The 25168-nt window shown below is 36.4% G+C and overlaps 2 protein-coding genes across 9 annotated transcripts in view; one reads left to right on the top strand and one right to left on the bottom strand.

The window, feature by feature from the left end:
* Positions 1–6238, top strand: part of LOC128232045 (zinc finger CCCH domain-containing protein 13-like) — a 28558-nt gene extending 22320 nt beyond the window's left edge. The window contains exon 21 of the mRNA XM_052945385.1: positions 148–6238. Coding sequence (XP_052801345.1) covers positions 148–243 — 96 coding nt within the window. The 3' untranslated portion in view covers positions 244–6238. The remainder of the gene's footprint in view (positions 1–147) is intronic.
* An 830-nt stretch (positions 6239–7068) lies between these two features.
* The window catches only part of LOC128230205 (uncharacterized), a 37405-nt gene continuing 19305 nt past the window's right edge, over positions 7069–25168 (bottom strand). For 4 of the 8 annotated variants that reach the window (XM_052942276.1, XM_052942279.1, XM_052942275.1 and 1 more), the window contains exons 2-5: positions 14600–14667; positions 11535–11766; positions 10700–10864; positions 7069–8642 (exon numbers count right to left, since the gene is read on the bottom strand). In XM_052942276.1, the coding sequence (XP_052798236.1) occupies positions 7386–8642; positions 10700–10864; positions 11535–11766; positions 14600–14631 (1686 nt within the window). In that variant the 5' untranslated portion in view covers positions 14632–14667 and the 3' untranslated portion in view covers positions 7069–7385. Of the gene's footprint in view, positions 8643–10699; positions 10865–11534; positions 11767–14599; positions 14668–15180; positions 15200–20393; positions 20413–21200; positions 21472–21572; positions 21626–25168 lie in introns of those variants that run through there. The other 4 variants (XM_052942274.1, XM_052942273.1, XM_052942277.1 and 1 more) reach the window with 4 other exon arrangements.

Below are 25168 nucleotides of genomic sequence, written 5' to 3'. Positions count from 1 at the left end.
TCTGTACATCATTGACTGTTGCAAGCTACTGTTCTAGTCAGCTTATGCCTTTTAAAGGAAAACCTAAAGATGGTCCATTAAACTACTTAGTACTTACTTAAAATAAATATCTACAATGAATTATGAGATATTAAATCATTTTTTCAGGAAGAACTTGAGGAAAGACTCGATGATGTTGTGAAAGAGTTAGGCTCCCTCAGGATGTCCCTAAAACGCTACAACGTTCTCAAGACCGCCGGCTAGCTGCAACATTTTTGTAGCTTACATTTATAGAGATAGAAAAGGTTCTTGATGTTTCAAAGGCCAGTTGATTGACCATTTTTGCTAGACCAGACAAAAGAATTTTTAGGTTCTCATTAATTTTTGACCTATTTTAATCAAAAATGCTTGTAGCCGTTTTTGGTTCTGTTTCCCGGATTTTTTACCACAACTAAAGAAAAACACATTTTAGGCGGGGTCAGGTCGAGTGATGAGGGGGTGGGGTCTGACAAGATACTGGTGGCAGTGAGAATCTAAAGAAATATTTGTTTTGGCCTAAGTGAAAATGCGTCGATCTCCTGGTCGTTTGGCTAGATGGAATCTTTGCTAGCAAACTATGTATTGGCATTTTTCATGCAACCAGATAGGGCTTTTTTTTACGTTTGAATCTTAAAACCATCGGATCTGATTTAGTCGATGATCAAACCTTTCTGATTGGTCGATGATCAAACCTTTCTGATTGGTCGATGATCAAACCTTTCTGATTGGTCAATGATCAAACCTTTCTGATTGGTCGATGATCAAATCTGTACATGCAACTTTAGAATAATTCATTTACATTCCAATGTCAGTGTATCATAAATGTGCACAGCATTTTACAATCTGTTCTGTGTTAATTGTTTATTTCATCAGCATTTTATTTGTCTTGCCATTGAGAACAAATGTATATTACATTTTTTGCTTAAGTATGTCATTTATCATTAGGCTAAAGTTTAAAAAAATGAATGAGTTTTTACATTTTGAAAATCGAAAAGATTCAAAACAGTTTGCAGTTATACACAGAACTATAGGAGATCAAACTGCATAACTGCACAGTGTTGTATTGTTTTCAGATTGTTTACCCTGTTGATATTACATATACTCAGAGTACTGTTTTGTTTACAAGCAAATACAGTAGCATTGAAGATACGATTGTTCTTGTAAAGATATAATTATCATTTTGAAGAATGGAATTTTTCATTTGAATACATGATTGTTGATTTGAAGACATATTTGTTCTTTGAAGACATAGTTTTTCTTTGAAGACATGATTGCCTTTGAATACATTATTGTTATTATGAAGACACAATTGCTATTTTGAAGATACATTGGTTGTGTTTTAGACGAAAATGATGTTTGTAACTTCTGAACGGTTATGGGCACAATTTATCGAACAAAATCTGTGATATTTTAATGTTGTCAAATATTTTTTGACAGTATTGTGCTATTTGTTCATATTAAGAAATGGTGTATTTTGCCACTACTAATGTTTAGAATTCTTATACATGTAAAAACCATTGTACAGTTCACTAGTGACATAATGTTGTCTGAATAGTCTATTGAAACAAACCATCATTAAAGGTAAGAATAGACTAATATTCAAGCCTGCCAACTCCTCAGACTCAAATTTAAGTTAACTCCTCAGACTGAAATTCAAGCCAATTCATTAGACTAATATTCAAGCCATAACTGTTATAACTATTTACGGCACTTGTAATCATATTTTTACATTAGCAGTGCCTAATTGTAGATGGTTACGTTGTTTTCATTAATGTTGGGTTTTTTCAATTTATTTATTTATTTCTTGTCTATATTTGAATGATCTATTGTTGTTTTACTGACATGTATATGTTCTTGGACAGATTTTTGAGACATTGATTTTTTTTCCCTATATACATGTATTAGGGGCCTCGTGATTGATCTTAGAATGTTTGTTACAAGATATCAACATATAAAATACAATTTGTTATGTAATTTGAAAACTTAACTGTTTTGAACATTTTGTTGAAATTCTTTCTTTTGAATAAAACACAATCTCTTTATTGGCATAAAAGGTATCACATTTATTTTCATTCAATACAGTTTTTAAATAATTTTTCGAAAATAGATAAAAATGTTTATCACCTTGACAAATTTTTATCTGTGAAAGTGAACAAGTTTAGTAAATTTATAACAGCAATAATTTTTTATACCATAAATACAAACCTGATGATTAACAGAGCTAGACATAAAAACATCGCTATATAATAAGCTTATTTTCTATGCTTTTCATTTATGACATCAAGTAAAAAGCAAGTAATGTTTAAAAAATATATATAATTTACTTTATTTCGTAATGACTATAGATGTTATTTATGATATAAAATAAATGGAACTTATGAAGCGAGCTTCTATCAATGTGGTTAGCAGAATGTCCCTAGTATTTTGATTTTTAATTGAGTTTTTTGGTGCTAGTCAGTCATAGATAGTTTGTTTTTTTGAAGTGCATTGTATGATTTGAAGTATTAGCAACAGATGTCTGTATCATAAATGACAGATGTATGATTTGATTTAAAGATTTAAAAGGCTCTTTGTTGCACACATAGTAATTAAAGAAATTGTTAGTTTGCACCATAAATCATCGTTAGCAGCCCTGGTATTTTTTTCAATTTACACCACATAACATGGGAAAATTTCATTATGACATTTGAGAGAAAACTTTTCCTCCAATTAAAATGCATGTTACAATTAAATACTTTTCAAGATTAATCTTGATGTCATACTGTCAGAGGTTTTGTTACTAAATATAGAAAATATCTCATAAAGTTATTTCATTGGCGTAGATCATGAAGAGGTTCCTTTTGGCACCAAAGAAACTGCCTTATTAATTATTCATGATTAAAAGATTTTGCTTGTGAAATGTCCAAGGATACTCGCTAAAGCAGGGCATGACAGTGTACCGGGGAGGTGCGACGAGCTATTAATAGTTTTCAGTTCTACATGTACTTTGCCTAGATTAGAACCAGTGGTCATTTAACCTTACCTCATCCTATCATACAATATGCAGTGTACTATTTTTTTACCTGAGATATTTTATGTACTTGTGACAAAGACTGTCACCATTTTGACAATATTTGGTTTCATTGGCTTGTCTGATTCTCAAATCAAAACATTGAAGTGCTGTGTAATTGTCATAGCCCTTGTGGCATTCTTTGCTTGTCTCATGTTTCGAAGAAAGTATTGTCATTATAAGCCTTGGTGTCATTTTTGGTGTCATCTCAGTGCGAAAACTTTAATATTGGCAATAACTAAAAAAGTTTTCAAGATTTTTAAATGAAACTTGTTAAACATGTTGCCAGAGACTTATGATACGCACATATGTAGCAAGTCCTATAACTCTTGCTAAAACATTTCTCCAGTTATGACCATTGCTCATAGCAGGTCCTATAACTCTTGCTAAAACATTTCTCCAGTTATGACCAATGGTCATAGCAGGTCCTATAACTCTTGCTAAAACATTTCTTGAGTTATGACCATTGGTCATAGCAGTCCTATAACTCTTGCCAAAACATTTCTCGAGTTATGACCATTGGTCATCTGAGAAATAACAGATGAGCATTGTCATTCACCAGCAGTGCTCTTGTTTCAAGAATCTCTTCAGGAAATAAATGAATTCATTATAGAAATTGAATGTACTTTATGCAGTCTTATAAATGCACAAGCTAGCAAGTTTTGGTATCCATGAGAAAATGTGTTAATTTTTTTAATTTATCATAGTTCCACTAAATAATTTGAGGTTTTTAAATTGTTTAACGGTGTGGTTTGAAAAGTTTGGTGTTGGATTTTTTATTTGAAATTCAAGACGTTTTTATTTAAGAATTGAAACATCTTGAAGTTTGATAGTAAGTGTACTAATAAGTTCAGACAAACAGTTTTGTTATGGAAATTAAGAAATAACATTACCTTGATTTTGTGATTGTCAGGACTTTATCGTAAATTTTGTGTTTGTATTTGTAACATTGTTTAAAATAACAGACAAAGTTTATAAGCCAGTAATGGTCAAAGTTTATAAGTATTTACCAAATTAATGGTTTTAGTGCGACTGTTTAATGTAACACATTCATTAAAATTCGGTAAATACATACTAATAACCCTTTAACCAGCTTAGTGTTCAATATTATATTTCCTCTACTGACCCAGCCTCTGTTTAAATTTAGTGGTTCACCTTATTAAAAGCAAGAATGGCTGACTGCTGATTAACAAAATAATTTGTACTGCAGATTTGAAAATTACCAGTACTGTCATTAAAATGAACAAAATGTAATTTGAAACACTAAGTCATTATGAAGAAGTGTGAAAAGTACAGTAAGAATCTCTCAGTATTTAATCAGATTTCCATGCAACTTAAGACATATTATGTAAATAAGAGGCTTATAAGAGATTAGTTTTAATAAGTTTGAAAACAGTTTTTAAACAGTGTTACATCTAGATATTTTGTACTCAGATCGAAGTGTCAAAGGATTTTAAATTACATCCAACAAGTTTGATCATGGTTTATTAATGCTAAAAAATAAGTATTTTTAAGCGAGTTAGTTTGTTTTTTCCACTGACTTGGCACTTTCCAAAGCATGGTATTTGTGTATCATATTCTATTGTAAATGTTGTGTAAGCTTTTACCATAATAATTTATATATACAGTTGGTATTCATAACTCCTAAGATAGAATTCAAGCTGATTCAGAAAGATTGCTTCATGTATGTTCACATGATTATTTATTTCATTGATTGTATAACATATGACATTAAACTTTTAAACCTGCGTCAAAATATTCACATTTAAATTACAAGATTATGGATTACAATGATAATTAAAACATAATTTTGACAATCATCAGTACGGATAAGCTGATTTGCAGATTTATTACTCTCAACTGCTTTTTTTTTAAATCAATAATCAAGCTAGTGCATGTTACTTTACAATTCTGAAATCAGTTAACTTTAAGGAATCAGACCCATGAAGTCTTTAAGAAATTAAGCTATTTCTGTTATAGCTCTGTTTACCATTATAAATGTTGATAGGGCTTGTATTCAGTATTGTTCTTAATTGGATCTGAGAGCGATGTAGCTAATCGGATTACTTGTTATTAATAAATGACCAATAGAGTAAATGAAGTCAATGATGTGTGACCCTAAGATTAACTTAAGTAGCATATGGAATACCACCCTAGATGACCCCACGTAATGTTGAAATCATTTGTAAGGTTATTGCAATTACTAATATCCGAGACCAATAATTCATCATTCTTCCAGCTTATATGGAAACTAAATGACAAAAAAAAACATTAAACATTCATTAAATCTGTTATTGTAATTTGTATACTCATTCTTTATTTCAACAGTAACCTGATGTGAAATTACCTGTTAGCAACTTTATTTATCCACGGCCATAAAGCTTGTTTGTTATTTTGTTTTCTGACAAGTTTTTTCATTTTTGTTTTCTGCACATAAAACTTTCAAATGATACCAAACTTCTACCCGGTATGCAAAATTTACACACTTGAGGGTCTTATACCTTAAAGCTGCACTCTCACAGGTTGACTGTTTTAACATCTTATTTTTGTGAGTTGGAATTTGCGAATTTTTGCGTAAATGTCTGCAAACCAATGATATAAGACTACTGACAAAAAATCAGATCAAAGGTTTTCATATTTGTGTTAAAAATTGGATGTTTAATGCATTTTTCTTAATGTGTTAGTGACGCCTTTAGCTATAAAACATTAAGTTTCGAACGGAAATATGAAACACTGCGATCTGATCTTTTGTCAGCAGTCTTATATCACAGGTCTTCAGATATTTAGAATTGGCTCATTTAGAAAAAATGGCTCATTCCAAGACAAAAAATAAAAAAAGTTGTCAAAACGGTAAATCTGTATAACAGTGCAGCTTTAAAAGCCTGCATTAGTACTGATATGCACTGTTTAATTTTACCATTTATTTTTGAATATCTTTAATCTGCTTGCCATTGTAACAGTTCATGACCCCATTGTAGATTTTTTAAACAGTTATGTTAGATATGCACATGTAATGTAGTGCGATTTACAAACTGTTATCTGCTTCCTTATTCTCACCGATTTGTGACGTCCAGGCAGCTTGTTTTCTATAACCTTGTCTTTGTAACACTGTAGAGATTGGTTGTTTATGACCTAGATAATGATGTTCCGTATTAAAATAAGTAAAACTTGTGTGTATGATTTTCTTCGTGTTTGTTAAATATGAGCATCCATATTTAGTTCAATTATCATGGAATTTGGTATTCTATGTTTGTTTCTAATGAAATATAAGTCAGGTTTAATAGCGAGCCATAAGGTCCAAAAGTAGGTCACTATGTCGCGAAACCATATTAATACCAGAGCAACATTTTCTAAACAATCTTCCGAAACTTGGCCAAGAGTCATTGATATGTTGGTCAAGTTCGATGATGCATCTTGTCTGGTCAAAAGGTGGGTCACTAGGTCAAATTTACTAAACAGTAAAATACCTAACAACACTATTAAAGATGAGGCCACATTTTATACCTAGTGCATCTTCCCAAAACTTGGTCATGGTACATAGGTCCTCTCTGGTTATCAGGACAAACTATGAAACCAGGCCAGATTTAGTGATCTTGGAAATCTAGGTGAAAATCGATTATGGTTTTTTATCTTGTACATCATAATGTCACCACATGCTGGCTTAAATATGATGTTTATGATACTGAGGTTTGATTTTCTTAACATCTCAATCCAGTATCAAATCGAGTCGGTTGTTAAAATGATAGCCCCATGGAACTTGATTACGATGTGACAGAACTTTAAAGAGACTAGTTCACGTTTTTTACATGTAGGTATAGACATTCCATGTTAAATGTGAACATACTGCTTGTTACAACGAAACAACATCTTTTAATAAAAAATCTTTAAATATATGACAGAAAATGCTTTATTTTGCGAAAAAGCATTAGCTAGTAAATGTTATTGAAAATTAAATGGCTACAAAATTATTTTCCAATGAAAATCTTTTAGTTGCTAGTTGGTGTTTGTTTATTCATAAAAAACTTAAAATAACTTGATTTGTACAAATCTAAAATAAACTTGCGAGTCACTTTAAAGGAGATAAAAAAGAAGTATTCTTTTTACAATACTGAAAGCTTTGTTAAAGCCATGGTACACAGGTGAACGATACGGTGCCTTGATGACCAACTTGTGTTTTATTGTTAATGATAAAGGAGTCCTTGACATGTATATTTATTATCTAATATAAAATATGATAACAAATAACATCACATTTGAAAAGTTTGGTCTATGGACGGAACAACACTAATTCATTGGTCGGTGATATCTATACACGTTTTCATATACTTGGTAGAATGTACGTTCTAGATTCAATGTCGGTTGGTAGGGACTTCACTTTGCTGGCGTCCCTATTACACAAATCCCAAATGAGGACCCTACATATCCGTTTAAGGGGCCAGACCTCTTTTACTCGTTCGTCCAATGATTTCACCGCCATGTCGTAATACTTCTTGAGATGTTGGGGCGTGCTTCTTGAATAATCTTTCTTCACTATCTTCAACGTCTCCATCACGCATGCGCGAGTCATGAACAGCGACAATGACAACATGATTTCCACATTGTCGGTGTGGTCAGGCGGGTGCTCTCTGTAAGTCAATTCCTTCAGACTATCAAATAACGTATCGATGAACGTATTGATGACGTATTTTCCGTTCTTTTCACGCGCGTTTGGATCGGCGCCTTGACGTAACAGGTACTTAAAAATGTCAGTATCTACGCCAAGTTTGACGCTAGATTTGGCGAATTGGTGTAGCACTGTACCGTATCGATCGCAATCCCGACCCCCCAATCGCCCCTCCCCATTAAGGCGAGCGTTCGCTTGAATCAGACATTCCGCCATTTGAGTAATGAACCGCACTGCTAATGATTTCGATTCAAGGTACTCGGAAAAGCACTCAATTGTTTCCAATAAGCAATGCATAGCTGAGCTGTACGACATACGACCGTGCTCCGACTTGATTCCTTTCATGTTGAGTTTCTTTTCGTGTTGAGTTTCGTCAAAATTTGGGTCCGCCCCAGCCTCAACGAGCATGCGCAAACAAAAGACGTAATGCCTTGTGTTCACATAGTCATGTATACAAACTGAATTCTTGATCAGACTGTACATTGGATATGTGTTCGGTGGTGACGCACGCTTGACGTCATATTTGTACTTAATCAAAATCCGCGTCACTTCCGGTAACCGCCGATATCCGTCTGTCCCAAACTGCGACATATTGCTAAAACTGTACAACATATGGAAGAAGTTCCGTTTTCCAAACATGTCGTCTGTTTTAACTTTCTGCTGGAGCAGAAGTTCCAAGCACATCGCGCTCGCTTTTTTCAGCGATACTTCAATCGCGAGTTTGATGTCGTCTGCTTTCGGTTTGTCCTTGCGCAAAATTAGGTCAACAGCGATCTGCGACTGTGGTATGCAGGCGAGCGCCACATACGGGTACTTTGCGAACTCTGGATGTTCCTTGATGACGCATTGGTCCAGGACTTGCTTCACGCAACTCAAGTGTCCGGCCTCCGCAGCCACTTCCAGTGGCGTCACCTGAAACCGGAAGAAAGCCGTTAAGGTAAATGTAAATATTATTTAAACTGAAGGGAATTCCTTCGACAAAGCTTGGTGATGACGATGATGATGATGATGATGATGATGATGATGATGTTGATGATGATGAGGAGGAGGAGGAGGAGGACGACGACGACGACGATGATGATGAGGATGAGGAGGAGGAAGACGACGACGACGACGATGATGATGATGATGATGATGATGATGATGATGATGACGTTTACTTATTTTAATGATCAGATCAGTCATGAGTTAAGTACATGTGGTTCGTTTGTATTTTAAAATAGCGTTTTTTCGTTTTCTGTTGTTGTTTTTTCTATTTTAAAATGAAACTCTGATCTCTTTTTCCATTTCGCTTGTTTGTGCTGTAAATAAATATGCTGAATTCGTATCTTTTCTTTTTTTACTTTTTTGCTTTTCATTATCAAAAATAAAAGAGACGGTATATGCCTTCACATAACGACAGCTCTCTCAAAAACGCGGACGTGCATTTTCAAAATTCTACAGTTGCGTCGCTTCAAAAAAAAAATCTTCATTAACATGACAATCTCAAGTTGAATTTGACATCGCATGAATGGGACAAAAAGATATCGATAGAGAGGCGGGGGACGAAATCACTGAAAAGACATTCCTATAGGAAGTTATAATCATTTGTGAAAGACATGAAAGAGATCTTTGACTCAACATAGTTTCTGAATACGGAAGTAAATATGAAATGGTATGTTTTAGAAATTCATCGCGAATATAATCGGTTGGACTGTTTGTGGACTATTTGATTAATATATATCACCAGAAAGTCCCAAGATCAAGTGCGTTTGGAACGATATAACATGAAGAAGGTTTAGTTCACATCCAATAGCCAAAAGCCATAGCGCCCAAGAGGACAAACACAATATTTACAATTACTAACAATGGTACATACACATACATGATAAGGAAAAGTCACACAATAATGAATCAAACAATGCTCTTAAATAATAATACTTATAATAGTAAGTTGTAAAACATTGCATGTAGTGTATACAGTCGAAACCCATTGGCTCGATATCGCTTGGCTCGATCACCTCGTTTGCTCGAACTTGATGTAAAAGGGCAGTCTTCTTTTAGTCTATGTAATAATTTCCGCTTGGCTCGAGATTCGTTGAGTCTTGAAGTATTGTGACTGGTCCCCGGGATATCTAGCCACCGGGTTTGGACTGTACAATTTTATTATAATAGTATACGTCAGACTTGAATTTATGACAAAATAATTTAAAAGGAGATTTCATAATGGAATAAGATATTATCATGATTACGTGCTTAGAATTAGAACAGTTTAATGATTTATGAATAAATAATATATATATATGGAACTTCAGAGGAGGCTTAGAATCGCAAATATAAAACCTTATTTTGCAACTTGCATACAGGTGTTATAGTTGTAAGAAACGATTGGAAAACATTGTATTGCGACAGGCGATCTTGTGAGTAGTTTTCTAAGTAAACAGTACAACCTTACATTTGCAGTTGGTAAATAATGCACGGAGCTTCAAACAAACCCATGTTTACTTTAAACTTATTTAGGGCCATTTCCGCTAAGAGGTTGAAGTTTTATTCAACGTTGATATGAAGACATCCAGTTGTCGTCACGATTTGACCGCTCATAAATTGAAGCAAATTAGACTTTTATTATTTAGGTCCTTACTTTTATTACGATATTATTGATAAACAAACTTGATGATTACTTACGACGAAAAAAACCCAGAAAGATAGCACCAAAGGATTACTGTCAATCTGGTAACAGCGGGTACATGCGTTTCGAAAACGTGAAATGTGTAATGATGTGCTAAAATATTGAAATCAAACAAGGAACACTGTAGATCACAAGTGTTTCCATTAAACATCGAAAGCGGTTAAGAATTGTCCGTTAACAAAGTTGCCGTTAACAACGTTGTTAACTTTTACAACGTTCTGGACAATTTTTATTTCTTTGTTAACGTGCTATAAGAACAGTATGTCAGTGGCTTTCCTCCATAAAATAAAAATAAGCCCACCTCTCGTCGGCGCTCGGTGGCACCATTTCCGTTTTGATTGTATGTGAGTTTCTTTGAGGGACGGTTATCGTCTTTCCGGTACTGCAGGAGGATGTTGAGGCACGTGCGGTGGCCAAGGTAACATGCCAAATGTGCGTACAGGTTCGTCCGAGGTTCGAACGGCGCCTGATGAAGAAAAAATATACATTAAACATTTAATTTTAATTCTATGTTATTTAAAAATAAACAACGACCTGCCCGATCACAGGAATTGCAACATTACAAGGGACTTGGTACTTGCTTTGTTCCCCCATATTTCGCATCTATATGTTATATTTTACAGCAATTATCGGTTTAAGCTGAACATGTTACGTACAATCATCAGTGAAATATACATTATCGTGATTGAAATTCACAGAGTTAATTCAAAATACACGCCTTTATTAAACACTAGCGGATCCAGCGGGAGGCACCCGGCGCCCCTCCCCCCAAATCGTCCAAAATTACTTTTAATTACTATACAGGAGAAAAAGAGTAATAAAATACGCTCTAAATGCATTATTTCGGACTAGAAATTATTATAGTTTTGTAGTGGGAGTACCCTCAAACTCCTCTGCCAACATTTTAAACCAAATAAATTTCGGTTCTGAGATACAAGATTACGCCCCCAAGTTACACCTCCTCTCCTGGACCCGTTTCTGTTAAAATGAGCCAGTATTACTACTTTTTTCAAATTTCTGTAATATAAAATTGCACGAATTTATCGTATGCTTTGCTCACAACTGCCACTTGGACACATGCTTCTCGAACAGTGGGAAAATCACATTATTTATCCTCGCACACGTGGGCTACCTACTTGAAAATATCCATGCTTCAAGAGATACTCCACAGCCTCGCCGATGTTGAGGATTATCACGTGGTGCATCAGGTCAAGGTCATGATCATCCACCCACCTCATGACGTCATCTTTGCTCGTGCGCCCAAGGCACGCGGCTGCGCGCCCAGGGTCCTGCTTCTTCCGGAGGCCGTCTAGAAACTCTTTAGCCACCTTCCCGGCAGTCTCGGAGGCAGTGACCTCCATTGATGCCCTTAATTGGGAAAATATTTTACTTTCAAAGTGTTTTGTGATAACAATTTCATTTGATTTCTTTTGAACTCTTCGTTTTCATTATGAAGTGAAAATTAGTCTCTGATGATTGATATTGTATTGTTTTACGTTTAGAAACTTCGGAGTCAGGGCTTGCCAAATAAGCCCTCGGCGGTTACACTTAAACAGCTTTTTAATAATTTTCTAACACTGTTCTTTCATATCCGTATGATAGTTTCGGTGTTTTTCTCTGATTTTATGTGGCAAAATAAATTTTCTCGTAATGTCCTTTTAAAAATATTCAATAGAAGACCTGCTCGATCAAGCTGATCTAAGATGATGTTATTCAATGCACACTGATAGCATTATATGACATTCAAATACATTTTAAGAGACACGAAAGGTTTTAATGTGGTTGTGATAAATTATTTCCGTTTTTTTTTCCTTTTCAATAGATTTTTATCACAAAAACTTTAGCATCATTTAGCAAGACAATCCTTTAAATATGGCTTAAAATAGCTTGAATCTTATCCAAATCAATTAAGCGACATTGTCACGGCGATTCTTCCTCGTCGTCAACTCCCATTGATCACACGGGAGAATAAATGAAATTTAACACCACGAAAGGAGATACTCAAAATATGTATGGATTAATATAATCCCAAGTGGATTATCCCTCTGCCACAAACGGCATTAATTTTAGCGCCTATTCGATAAAGGCTATGTTATACGAGTGAATACGACTGAATAGTGAATAGTTTAGTTCATATTTCGAACGTATGATTATATATATACAACACCTTTACAATGAGACCTTTGTCTATTTATTTTAAGTTCCTAGAATGAATCAAAAGCATGAACTCATTTAATGGGTCTTTTTTTTAAATAAACCTACATTTTCAGCCAATAAAATTGCAGAAAGGCAACCATTAAGTAGTAGACTTAATAATAAAGATTTTCAACTTCCGCGCATGTTTAAAGGTCCGCCTACTGTCAATCATCCGATACATAGTCAGTTATATGACATGAAGTGAATTTTTAATTATTCAGACTCGTTCGCTACGATCATTCTGCCCATTCTTAATCAGAAAGATTTTATTTCATGTCATCTAACATAGAAGCCGAAAAATAATATTTATCATTGCCAAACCTCTGATGAACGAGAATGGCAGCAAGGGCCCCCGGTAGAGCTCTTACGGGCATTGCACGATGTCCGTGCAGAGATGAAACGCGAGGCTCTTAAGAGCTTACCGGTGCTCGCACGACTATGTAAGGGGAGTCGCACGATGTCCGTGCAGAGATGAAACGCGAGGCCCGTAAGAGCTTGCCGGTGCTAGCACGACTATGTAAGGGGAGTCGCACGATGTCCGTGCAGAGATGAAACGCGAGGCCCGTAAGAGCTTGCCGGTGCTAGCACGACTATGTAAGGGGAGTCGCACGATGTCCGTGCAGAGATGAAACGCGAGGCCCGTAAGAGCTTGCCGGTGCTAGCACGACTATGTAAGGGGAGTCGCACGATGTCCGTGCAGAGATGAAACGCGAGGCCCGCAAAAGCTTGTCGGTGCTAGCACGACTATGTAAGGAGAGTCGCAAGATGTCCGTGCAGAGATGAAATGCGAGGCCCACAAGAGCTTGCCGGTGCTAGCACGACTATCTATTTTGGGTTTGACGATGTGTTGAAATTTTCTTGGGGGAGTGCCACCAACCCCCTCCCAACATGCACAACCAAATAAATTTCGATTCTGAGGTAGGGGCACAAGTCAAAAGGTTACGTTCCACTAAGTTACGCCCCCTCCTACGTCAAATCCTTGTCCACCCCTGGACATGACCGGTTATACACCGTATATACAAACCTGACATAAACATTCAGAAAATGTGTTGTGTTAACTCTTTAAACGCAATCTTACTTTAAATTATTTTTCATTTTGTCGTTGACTATACGTATTATATATATTTGAAAATATTCAATACTAAATTGGATTACATTGTTATAGGGATAAAGATTCCTTCTGTATGCCAGTTTTCAATTAAGCTCAAGCACCATATTTATTTTTAATCCTACCATATTAGTTTTCAATAAAAGAGAACCACATTGCCGATCATTTGTTTTCCTTACAAAGTAAATACTACATTGTTGAATAATATGCCGAAATCGGTTGTTGACTATTTTCAAGAGTACTTACACCTGTCAAATAGCGGGTTTCTATTAATATATTGAGAAAAACAAAATACGTTTATTAAGACTTTTAGAAAGACTTAAAGAGCTATTGTGTTGAATCATATCGCCAGCAAAAACAACTAACTGAAAACCTATATATAACTCTCGTTTTGGCGCCAAGAAAAAAACAGTCTTAAAAAATATTGTTTATTTATACTACATACTTATATTATTATTTTTTTCATTTTATAATCTATTCCATTCTTAAAGGCTCGACTAGGTCATATATTGAAGAAAATAACTTAGTGATTGTAATGTTACTTTACAAGGCTTTCTCTATATTTCTTGAGCATAATATGAACAAAGATATATTTGGATGGTATGCAATATAATTGTATTTGTTTTTACTTTTCGCTGTTACTGTATATGTATCATACCTCAATTTAAAGGACGGGTTAACAAAATGAATGTATAAAAATGTCTTACTTTAAGTAAAACCAGATATTACACAATTCAAATTTTGAATAAGAAATATTTTTTGTATTTACAGCACATGAGTCCTTTCATATATCGTATATAAGCTATTAACAATATTTAAAATAAAAACATAAAATACGGCATTTTGACCGAATACTGCTTGTGATCAAAGTTTAATAATAAAATTATTAACAAATACCTCCGTTGCTGATCCTTAAATCTGCCATACATCCTGACAAGCTTTAAGCCACCCGCCCGATGATCTCACTGTAAAGGCAAGGATACTTAATAACAATCAAGCCCAAAGCCCAAAGCCCAAAGTTATGGACCATCTTGATATTCACTACTTTAAAGGCGCCACACGAACACTAACAACGTATTTCACTGGGTATCTCTATGCTAGTAAATGACTTGGTTTTATTTATTGCCTTTCGTTTAAACTTTGAAAACAGTGGATCTATTAAGTTTACCAAATACTAAAATACTAAATTAGCATTTTATGTTCGATTCATCGAAGACGCATTCATTGACAGAGCCTTTTTCCGATAAGCATTCAAACTATATATTCACTTTCTGTTTATTTTTTCCCCTCATTATAGATTAACAGGCAAAAAATATAACACGTCATCGAGATAACGCCTCTTTGAAACTACTCCCATAAAACAGCTTCGGAAGAAAAACAACTTTGAAGAAACTCCCTCGAAGTTTTTTTGTGTTTTAAATATAGCAACGAGTTGTTGTTTTTTGTTGTTGTTTTTTTTTTCAAATTGAGTTATTAACCTTCTTTCGTGGTCAACATTATATTTTGTTCAATGAGATCGAAGCCAGTATTTCTGAAGCTGTCCAATACATTTATTCCAGATAATCAGCAGTCAGCCGTCGTTAATTTTAATAAGATGAAGCGGTAGATATAACAGTGGTTTTGTTAGTGAAGAGTTTACACAATATATTTTAGAATACTTAAACATTAAACATTGTAAGTATGGTTATGTGACTGCTATTATTTTTGTCAGTTCATAAACGCACTCTTTAAAGTGACACATTTATTCAGAATCAATACAAACACATGCATGACAAACCTATATTTTGAGTGATAAACCTTTAACTACTTACTAAATAATTCATTTATGGAAATATTAATTTCTGATAACAAGATTTACAGTGATTTACTATAGTCGCATAAGGTAGAAATATTGTAGTTTCTGCACCTTTCTTTCGAATTAAACATCGGTATCCTTCATAAGAACCAGTAATTGACATTTATTTATCTTTTTTGTTATATGTAAACAACTGTATTAATTGTGGTAAATCTTATTTGGGAGTAAGAGTGCATCTTTAATCATACCTTAATGAACAACGCCTAATAACAACCGTCAGATATTCCTGTGAACAGGACTATGTAAAACCAAGCCTACCATAAGTCAGTTTCCAATAGCGTTACAAATCTTCGAAAAGATAGAGCATTTTCTTTCGCATTTTCAAATAATTGATGTTGTTGTAAAATTAGAAGAAGCATTTCGTTCACGTTTCACACGAACTTATATGTTCTATGCCTGACTCTAGCCCATGTAGGCCTTACCCACCGTTACCACGAAACGAACAAAATAGTGCAATGTTTGCTCTTGCGTCAGTCACATACCTTTTTTCAATACATACAAATCACAATACCAAACGGTACCCTTCAGTTTTAAAGCGGTCCTTTGACACCTGTCTGGAGAAATAGTTTTAAAGAAGCCCTGAAACTCGCCGAGGCGTCAATGTAAAGTAGTCCTTGCACGTGTCAGAGGCTTCAGTTTAAATTAGTCCTGGCACGTTTCCGAAGCTTCAGTTTAAAGTAGTCCTGGCACGTTTCCGAAGCTTCAGTTTAAAGTAGTCCTTGCACGTGTCCGAAGCTTCATTTTAAAATAGTCATTTCACGTGCTCGATGCTTCAGTTTAAAGTAGTCCTGGCACGTGTCCGAGGTTTCAGTTTAAAGTAGTCCTGGCACGTGTCCGAGGCTTCAGTTTAAAGTAGTCCTGGCACGTGCTCGAGGCTTTAGTTTAAAGTAGTCCTTGCACGTGTCCGAAGCTTCAGTTTAAAGTAGTCCTTGCACGTGTCCGAAGCTTCAGTTTAAAGTAGTCCTTGCTCGTGTCCGAGGCTTCAGTTTAAAGTAGTCCTTGCACGTGTCCGAGGCTTCAGTTTAAAGTAGTCCTTGCACGTGTCCGAAGCTTCAGTTTAAAGTAGTCCTGGTACGTGTCCGAGGCTTCAGTTTAAAGTAGTCCTTGCACGTGTCCGAAGCTTCAGTTTAAAGTAGTCCTTGCACGTGTCCGAAGCTTCAGTTTAAAGTAGTCCTGGCACGTGTCCGAGGCTTCAGTTTAAAGTAGTCCTTGCACGTGTCCGAAGCTTCAGTTTAAAGTAGTCCTTGCACGTGTCCGAGGTTTCAGTTTAAAGTAGTCCTGGCACGTGTCCGAGGCTTCAGTTTAAAGTAGTCCTTGCACGTGTCCGAAGCTTCAGTTTAAAGTAGTCCTGGCACGTGTCCGAAGCTTCAGTCTAAAGTAGTCCTGGCACGTGTCCGAAGCTTCAGTTTAAAGTAGTCCTTGCACGTGTCCGAGGCTTCAGTTTAAAGTAGTCCTGGCACGTGTCCGAAGCTTCAGTTTAAAGTAGTCATGGCATGTGTTCTGAGCATTCAGTTTTTAAAGATGGACGTTTACTCCCAAAGATTTAACGCATTTAATTCAATTGTTTTAGTATATCAAAAAGGATAACCAAATGTCCGAAACAATGACGCTTATGAAGGATACCGAGTTCAATTTAAAAGAATTGTGCAGAAAACATGGTATTGCTACCGTATGAGACCATAGTAGATCGCCGTTAATCTTTTAGCACCAATGTTTTAATATTTTTGCGTTTTCAACAAATAAATACACGGTGATAATATTGTTAATAGTAAAAATATTTTCTATAAATGCACTATTTAGTAAGTAGTTGAGGATTTATCACTCAAACTTTATGTTTGTTTTATTTTACATATGTATGTATTGATTTTGAATAAGACTTCAGCTTGTAAGCAGTCCTGACACGTATCTGAGACTTCAGCTTGTAAGCAGTCCTAACACGTGTCTGAGACTTCAGCTTGTAAGCAGTCCTAACACGTGTCTGAAACTTCAGCTTGTAAGCAGTCCTTACACGTGTCTGAAACTTCAGCTTGTAAGCAGTCCTTACACGTGTCTGAAACTTCAGCTTGTAAGCAGTCCTTACACGTGTCTGAAACTTCAGCTTGTAAGCAGTTCTAACACGTGTCTGAAACTTCAGCTTGTAAGCAGTCCTAACACGTGTCTGAAACTTCAGTTTGTAAGCAGTCCTAACACGTGTCTGAAACTTCAGCTTGTAGGCAGTCCTAACACGTGTCTGAAACTTCAGCTTGTAAGCAGTCCTAACACGTGTCTGAAACTTCAGCTTGTAAGCAGTCCTTACACGTGTCTGAAACTTCAGCTTGTAAGCAGTCCTTACACGTGTCTGAAACTTCAGCTTGTAAGCAGTCCTTACACGTGTCTGAAACTTCAGTTTGTAAGCAGTCCTGTCATATGTTTTAATTTTTAAGCAGTTGTCTGGGAATGACGTATGTCAGTTTATTGGGGGTAATCTTTTCAGAGTTTAGTAAACACTTTATCGCTGCATTGATATTCATTTGGGTTTGTTTATTTACTGGTATTCCAATAAAAATCTAATGATCAATGTCAATATTGATAAAGAATTATGAAAGTTTTGAAACGAACCATTCCAAAACCTTTGAAAAACTGCATTGTGAAATAAAATAAAATTATGTTTTTAATATTTTTCACCATTTAAATTAAAAAATGTGCAAACAGATAATAAAAAGATTTGACAAAAAGTATCATATTGTTTACCTAATCATTTTATAAGTAGTTTGTACTTTGAAGTTAACGAGACATTCATCTAGAGGAAACAAACAATTTCAAAGGCACATGTAGAAATGACACATTCCATTATATTTTATTTAGCAAATATTAATTCCAAACTTAAACACCAGCAAAACCTATATCCACAAGTAAAACGACATGTATTGGCAAATTCGCAAATTATACCGTGTTATTGAAATCCCAAATATTTTTTTTAATTGATACTTTAAAGGGACATGACACCTGCAGCAAACTGTATAAAACTACGATAAGTTATTCACATCTATAGGCTTGTTTGCATATTAAACTGTTTTTATTGGTTAATGTTAATTTTTGGATAAATATTCACCAACCAATGAATATCTTGACCGACTTTAACCAAACCAAAGAATTAACCAGCTTTATACAATTGGCTGCAGATGGTATTGCAAGAAAAAAAAAACGAAACTCTTACATAAAATTGATATCGTTGTGTGCAACGCATTGCATCTTACTTTTTTGGTGTATCACATCGCTTACGACATTCGCATCTTTCGCGTTTTTTGCATACTTTTCAAATTCGAAATTTACTGGGTTTGTCAATCCCGTTAATCACAGTTAGTTTAAAAATAGCGTCGCTGTATCCATCTGTACTAATCACGTGACGTCCACGTAATAAATATACACACTAACAACTGGGAAACCAGTATGCTCTTTTTCTAAACGGGTAAACTCAGCTGAGACAGCGAAAAAAAATCATTTTAATTAGTAAAATGATGTTTTATCGGCCTCATAATAGCTAGTTTTGACTCTTGGCTTGTTTTATGGAAATAATGTACTCGTATTAGCCGATTTTGTGACAATCTGGTGTCTAGTGAAATTATGATAGTATCATATTGTGAAATAGAGATAATAGCTGTGGCGTAATTACATTTATCATGTGAAATGTTAAATGTATGTTGGTTAAAAAGCTTGAATTTTTATGATCAAGTCATTATATTCAAGTGTAGTTGATAGCTAGCTGCTGTATAAATTTGAATACAATCTGGAATTTTCACTTTTGCTAGAATTTTGTGGAAAACCTGGTGAAAACAGTCTGACCATACTGATGTTATAAATTGCCCTCAGCTGCCCTGGTCAGCGTAATGTTATAGCTTTAGACTCCCTAATTTTATAGCTTTATACTCCCGTTATCCTAATGTCCTGTCAATCACAGACCAGTTCTCAAGGACTACCGATCTAGGTCTTTAAAGAGTTCCGCATTTTGGGAATATATATGAGATATAGAAATCAGTCTATCAGATAAAAATCACATCTTAATAGTTTATCTGATCTGTGCCTAAGACAAACATTTGCGATAAGAAGTGTGATAAGCCTTTGTCAATGGCGCACCGAAATAACCATAGCGGAGCCTGTAAATTGTAATAAACGTTTAATAAATGTCCACTGAATATGTTTTTAAATCTTTCCAAATGCACCAAATCCGAAATTTAATACATTTTAGATTTGATATTTGCACCTATTTGTGGGCCAATGACAGTCGAGGATGTACCCCGTTCACTTTAGCTCCATATCATGTAGAGCAGATTTGACGCTGAATATAAATATTTATTTTCATACAGTATATTTGTCGGTCTACGTGACTTGGTACAGCCTTTGTCATTTACAGTTAAGGCTGCGGTTGTCTGCCGGCTGTTTAAGCTTACGTCAAGAGCCAGAATTAAAAAAAAAGATATGTAAACAGCTATCAATTCATATTGGCAACTCTTATAATATACAACCAATCAAGCAAATTCAGTGCCAAAATGTGCAAACCTTTGTTAATGGTTTTGAATAAAAAAACGAGGTCACCCCGTTAAAGTTTTGTACTATGAAAGCAAACCTAAGTAATTCTAATTATTTTACAATTAATTCTCTCATTTTGATAAAATAAATGCAGCAAAATCATACAACTTGATAAAAACATACCATCTAAAGTTTGATATGCAAACTACTTTCACATTCATTCCATTTAAAGAGACTACACACCAGATGATGGACTTGCAAACTGCAAAGCGATTGGTAAGAAACATACATAAAAATGATATCGTTGTTTTCAAACACATTGTATCTTACCTACTGATGTATCCCATCGCAGTTTTTTTCGTATTTTTCCAATTAAAAAAATACTGGGTTTGTCTACCACGTAATATGACAGTAAATTTCAAAATAGATTCGGTATATGTATCAGTACAAATCACGTGACTTTCACATTCTAAATATACACACTATAAACTGGAAAACCATTATGCGCTCTTTTTAAACGGGTAAACTCAGATGAGACAGCGACAAATTATTATTTTAATAATGCAAAGTGGTGTATTATCGGCCACATACTAGCTTATAATGACATAATGCTATACTTGTTCTGAGAAATGACTGCATTTGCCGATTTTGGAACCATCTGGTGTCTAAAACCCCACTGAACAGTCAACAACTAAAAGTGTTTATTTTTCTTATAAACAATTAAACAATAAATGCATTATTATTTTTGACGCAAAATGTCTCTACGCATGCGCGAACCGCGGAAAAATTGAAAATAAATTACACCAGTTAATGACTTAATGGAACCTTGGCGGTCGTTTTCGTCGGAACCGTTCTGAAAGATTAAATTAGATTCCGTCCAGCGACTCCATTTCCGGAGACATTAGCGAACACAATAAAACTCATTATGGATTACCTGAAATTGTGCAAAAAATGCGGAAACTTGTTTTCTGAATAAGGTCTGTTCGGAAAGTTTCTGAAGGAACAAAACGAGAGAGAGAGAGAGAGAGAGAGAGAGAGAGAGAGAGAGAGAGAGAGAGAGAGAGAGAGAATAGGTCGTATAAAAGTGAGTTTATGGAATTACGCAAAAGTTAAGACAAAGAACAGTTGTTTTAATACCTGACAATTAATTCACTTCCTTGATTGAAATTTCGTTATTCGATGGCACAATTATGACGGTAGCTGATAATGTATTATTCCCTCAAAATCTTCACAATGCAGGTGTCATATAGAAGTAGGTATAAATCACATTGAAACAGTTTATCTGATGTATCTTACACATACGGTCGCGATAAGAAATGGAATTGACGCACCCAAATAAACATAGTCCTATGTAAATAGTATCATAAATGTTTAATACATTCCAGCACAAGACACTTTAAAGTTATATGCAAATGTACTAAAACCGAGAATCATTACATCGCAGCTTTTATACTGCTTTTAATAAGCACTCAGTGAATACACCCCCGGTAAAAAATAATAAAATCAAACCTCAAGTACCAGGAAGATCTATATGTTTGACAGACAGCTAACAATGAACTGCCTTTCACTCCTTTTCCATATATCAACTTAACATTCGGTGATTTCTAGATTCAAATCTGATTTCTCTAGGTAGTTTCCGATTCATCAACTTATCTTTGCTTGCGAAACAGATCAAACAGTATGAAGGAGAAGTCCACTCATTCTTCTACTCAAATAACGCATTGGAATTTGAATATAAATCACAGTTTAAACAGTCGTACCGTATCTATGTTTCAGACAAACACGCACGATGAGTAGTTTAATCTTTCTTTGTAAATAAATTACTCAAATACTCATGGTACATCTTACTACATGTACATGTAAAATATATTATGAACGTCAAATTAATCCGCCTTCCACAGTGCAAAAATATTTTACAAGTTCGTATTTTATTAAGTTTTGATGAACAAAAAAACGCATCATTTGATACATTTTTTTATCAAATTTTGGCCAAAAAAAAAAGCATTCGACAAGATTAATATGTTTTGTGTCAAAATGCTCCAGACTATATAATCAACAATGTCTGGCGGCTTCCTGAATATAAGTTTTTAAATAAAAAAGATATTAAAAAAAATAGTGAAAAATAGTTTAATTAAATACGCTCGCTCAGTGCATGGTGAGTGCAGCACCTGTCCATTGACATCAGTGCATTGTGAGTGCAGCACCTGTCCATTGACATCAGTGCTTGGTAACTGCAATACCTGTCCATTGACATCAGTGCATGGTGAGTGCAGCACTTTATTGACATCAGTGCATGGTAACTGCAACACCTGTCCATTGACATCAGTGCATGGTGAGTGCAGCACATGTCCATTGACATCAGTGCATGGTGAGTGCAGCACTTGTTCATTGACATCAGTGCATGGTAACTGCAACACTTCATTGACATCAGTGCATGGTAACTGCAGCACCTGTCCATTGACATTAGTGCATGGTAACTGCAACACCTGTCCATTGACATGAGTGCATGGTGAGTGCAGTACCTGTCCATTGCCATCAGTGCATTGTGACTGCAGCACCTGTCCATTGACATCAGTGCATGGTGAGTGCAGCACCTGTCTATTGACATCAGTGCATGGAAACTGCCACACTTCATTGACATCAGTACATGGAAACTGCAGCACCTGTCCATTGACATCAGTGCATGGTAACTGCAACACCTGTCCATTGACATCAGTGCATGGTGCATGCAGCACCTGTCCATTGACTTCAGTGCATGGTGAGTGCAGCACCTGTCTATTGAAATCAGTGCATGACAACTGCAGCACCTGTCCATTAACACCAGTGCATGGTATCAGCAGCACGTGTCTATTGACAACAGTGCATGGTAACTGCAGCACCTGTCCATTGACATCAGTGCATGGTAACAACACCACGTGTCTATTGACAACAATGCATGGTAACTGCAGCACCTGTCCATTGACATCAGTGCATGGTATCAGCAGCACGTGTCTATTGACAACAGTGCATGGTAACTGCAGCATCTGTCCATTGACATCAGTGCATGGTAACAACACCACGTGTCTATTGACAACAATGCATGGTAACTGCAGCACCTGTCCATTGACATCAGTGCATGGTGAGTGCAGCACCTGTCCATTGACATCAGTGCATGGTAACTGCAACACCTGTCCATTGACATCAGTGCATGGTGAGTGCAACACCTGTCCATTGACATCAGTGCATTGTGAGTGCAGCACCTGTCCATTGACATCAGTGCATGGTGAGTGCAGCACTTCATTGACATCAGTGCATTGCGAGTGCAGCACCTGTCCATTGACATCAGTGCATGGTGAGTGCAGCACCTGTCCATTGACATAAGTGCATGGTGAGTGCAGCACCTGTCCATTGACATCAGTGCATGGTAACTGCAACACCTGTCCATTGACATCAGTGCATAGTGAGTGCAGCACCTGTCCATTGACATTAGTGCATGGTGATTGCAGCACCTGTCCATTGACATAAGTGCATGATAACCACGGTAACTGCAGCACATGTTCATTGAAATAAGTGCATGGTAACTGCAGCACCTGTTCATTGACATCAGTGCATAGTAAGCAGCACCTGTCCATTGATATCAGTGCATGACAACTGCAGCACCTGTTCATTGACATAAGTGCATGATAACCACGTGTCTATTGACAACAATGCATGGTAACTGCAGCACCTGTCCATTGACATCAGTGCATGGTAACTGCAACACCTGTCCATTGACATCAGTGCATGTTGAGTGCAGCACCTGTCCATTGACATCAGTGCATTGTGAGTGCAGCACCTGTCCATTGACATCAGTGCATGGTGAGTGCAGCACCTGTCCATTGACATCAGTGCATGGTAACTGCAACACCTGTCCATTGACATCAGTGCATAGTGAGTGCAGCACCTGTCCATTGACATCAGTGCATGGTAACTGCAACACCTGTCCATTGACATCAGTGCATGGTGAGTGCAACACCTGTCCATTGACATCAGTGCATTGTGAGTGCAGCACCTGTCCATTGACATCAGTGCATGGTGAGTGCAGCACTTCATTGACATCATTGCATTGCGAGTGCAGCACCTGTCCATTGACATCAGTGCATGGTGAGTGCAGCACCTGTCCATTGACATAAGTGCATGGTGAGTGCAGCACCTGTCCATTGACATCAGTGCATGGTAACTGCAACACCTGTCCATTGACATCAGTGCATAGTGAGTGCAGCACCTGTCCATTGACATTAGTGCATGGTGATTGCAGCACCTGTCCATTGACATAAGTGCATGATAACCACGGTAACTGCAGCACCTGTTCATTGAAATAAGTGCATGGTAACTGCAGCACCTGTTCATTGACATCAGTGCATAGTAAGCAGCACCTGTCCATTGATATCAGTGCATGACAACTGCAGCACCTGTTCATTGACATAAGTGCATGATAACCACGTGTCTATTGACAACAATGCATGGTAACTGCAGCACCTGTCCATTTACATCAGTGCATGGTGAGTGCAGCACCTGTCCATTGACATCAGTGCATGGTAACTGCAACACCTGTCCATTGACATCAGTGCATGGTGAGTGCAGCACCTGTCCATTGACATCAGTGCATTGTGAGTGCAGCACCTGTCCATTGACATCAGTGCATGGCGAGTGCAGCACCTGTCCATTGACATTAGTGCATGGTAACTGCAACACTTCATTGACATCAGTGCATTGTGAGTGCAGCACCTGTCCATTGACATCAGTGCATGGTGAGTGCAGCATCTGTCCATTGACATTAGTGCATGGTAACTGCAACACGTCATTGACATCAGTGCATGGTGAGTGCAGCACCTGTCCATTTCTATCAGTGCATGGTAACTGCAACACCTGTCCATTGACATCAGTACATGGTGAGTTCAGCACCTGTCCATTGACATCAGTACATGGTAACTGCAACACTTCATTGACATCAGTGCATGGTGAGTGCAGCACCTGTCCATTTCCATCAGTGCATGGTAACTGCAACACCTGTCCATTGACATCAGTGCATGGTGAGTGCAGCACCTGTCCATTGACATCAGTACATGGTAACTGCAACACTTCAT

Source organism: Mya arenaria, chromosome 4 (genome assembly GCF_026914265.1).
Source record: "Mya arenaria isolate MELC-2E11 chromosome 4, ASM2691426v1".
Classification (NCBI taxonomy): Eukaryota; Metazoa; Mollusca; class Bivalvia; order Myida; family Myidae; genus Mya; species Mya arenaria.
This window is presented reverse-complemented; position numbering and strand designations above follow the sequence as displayed.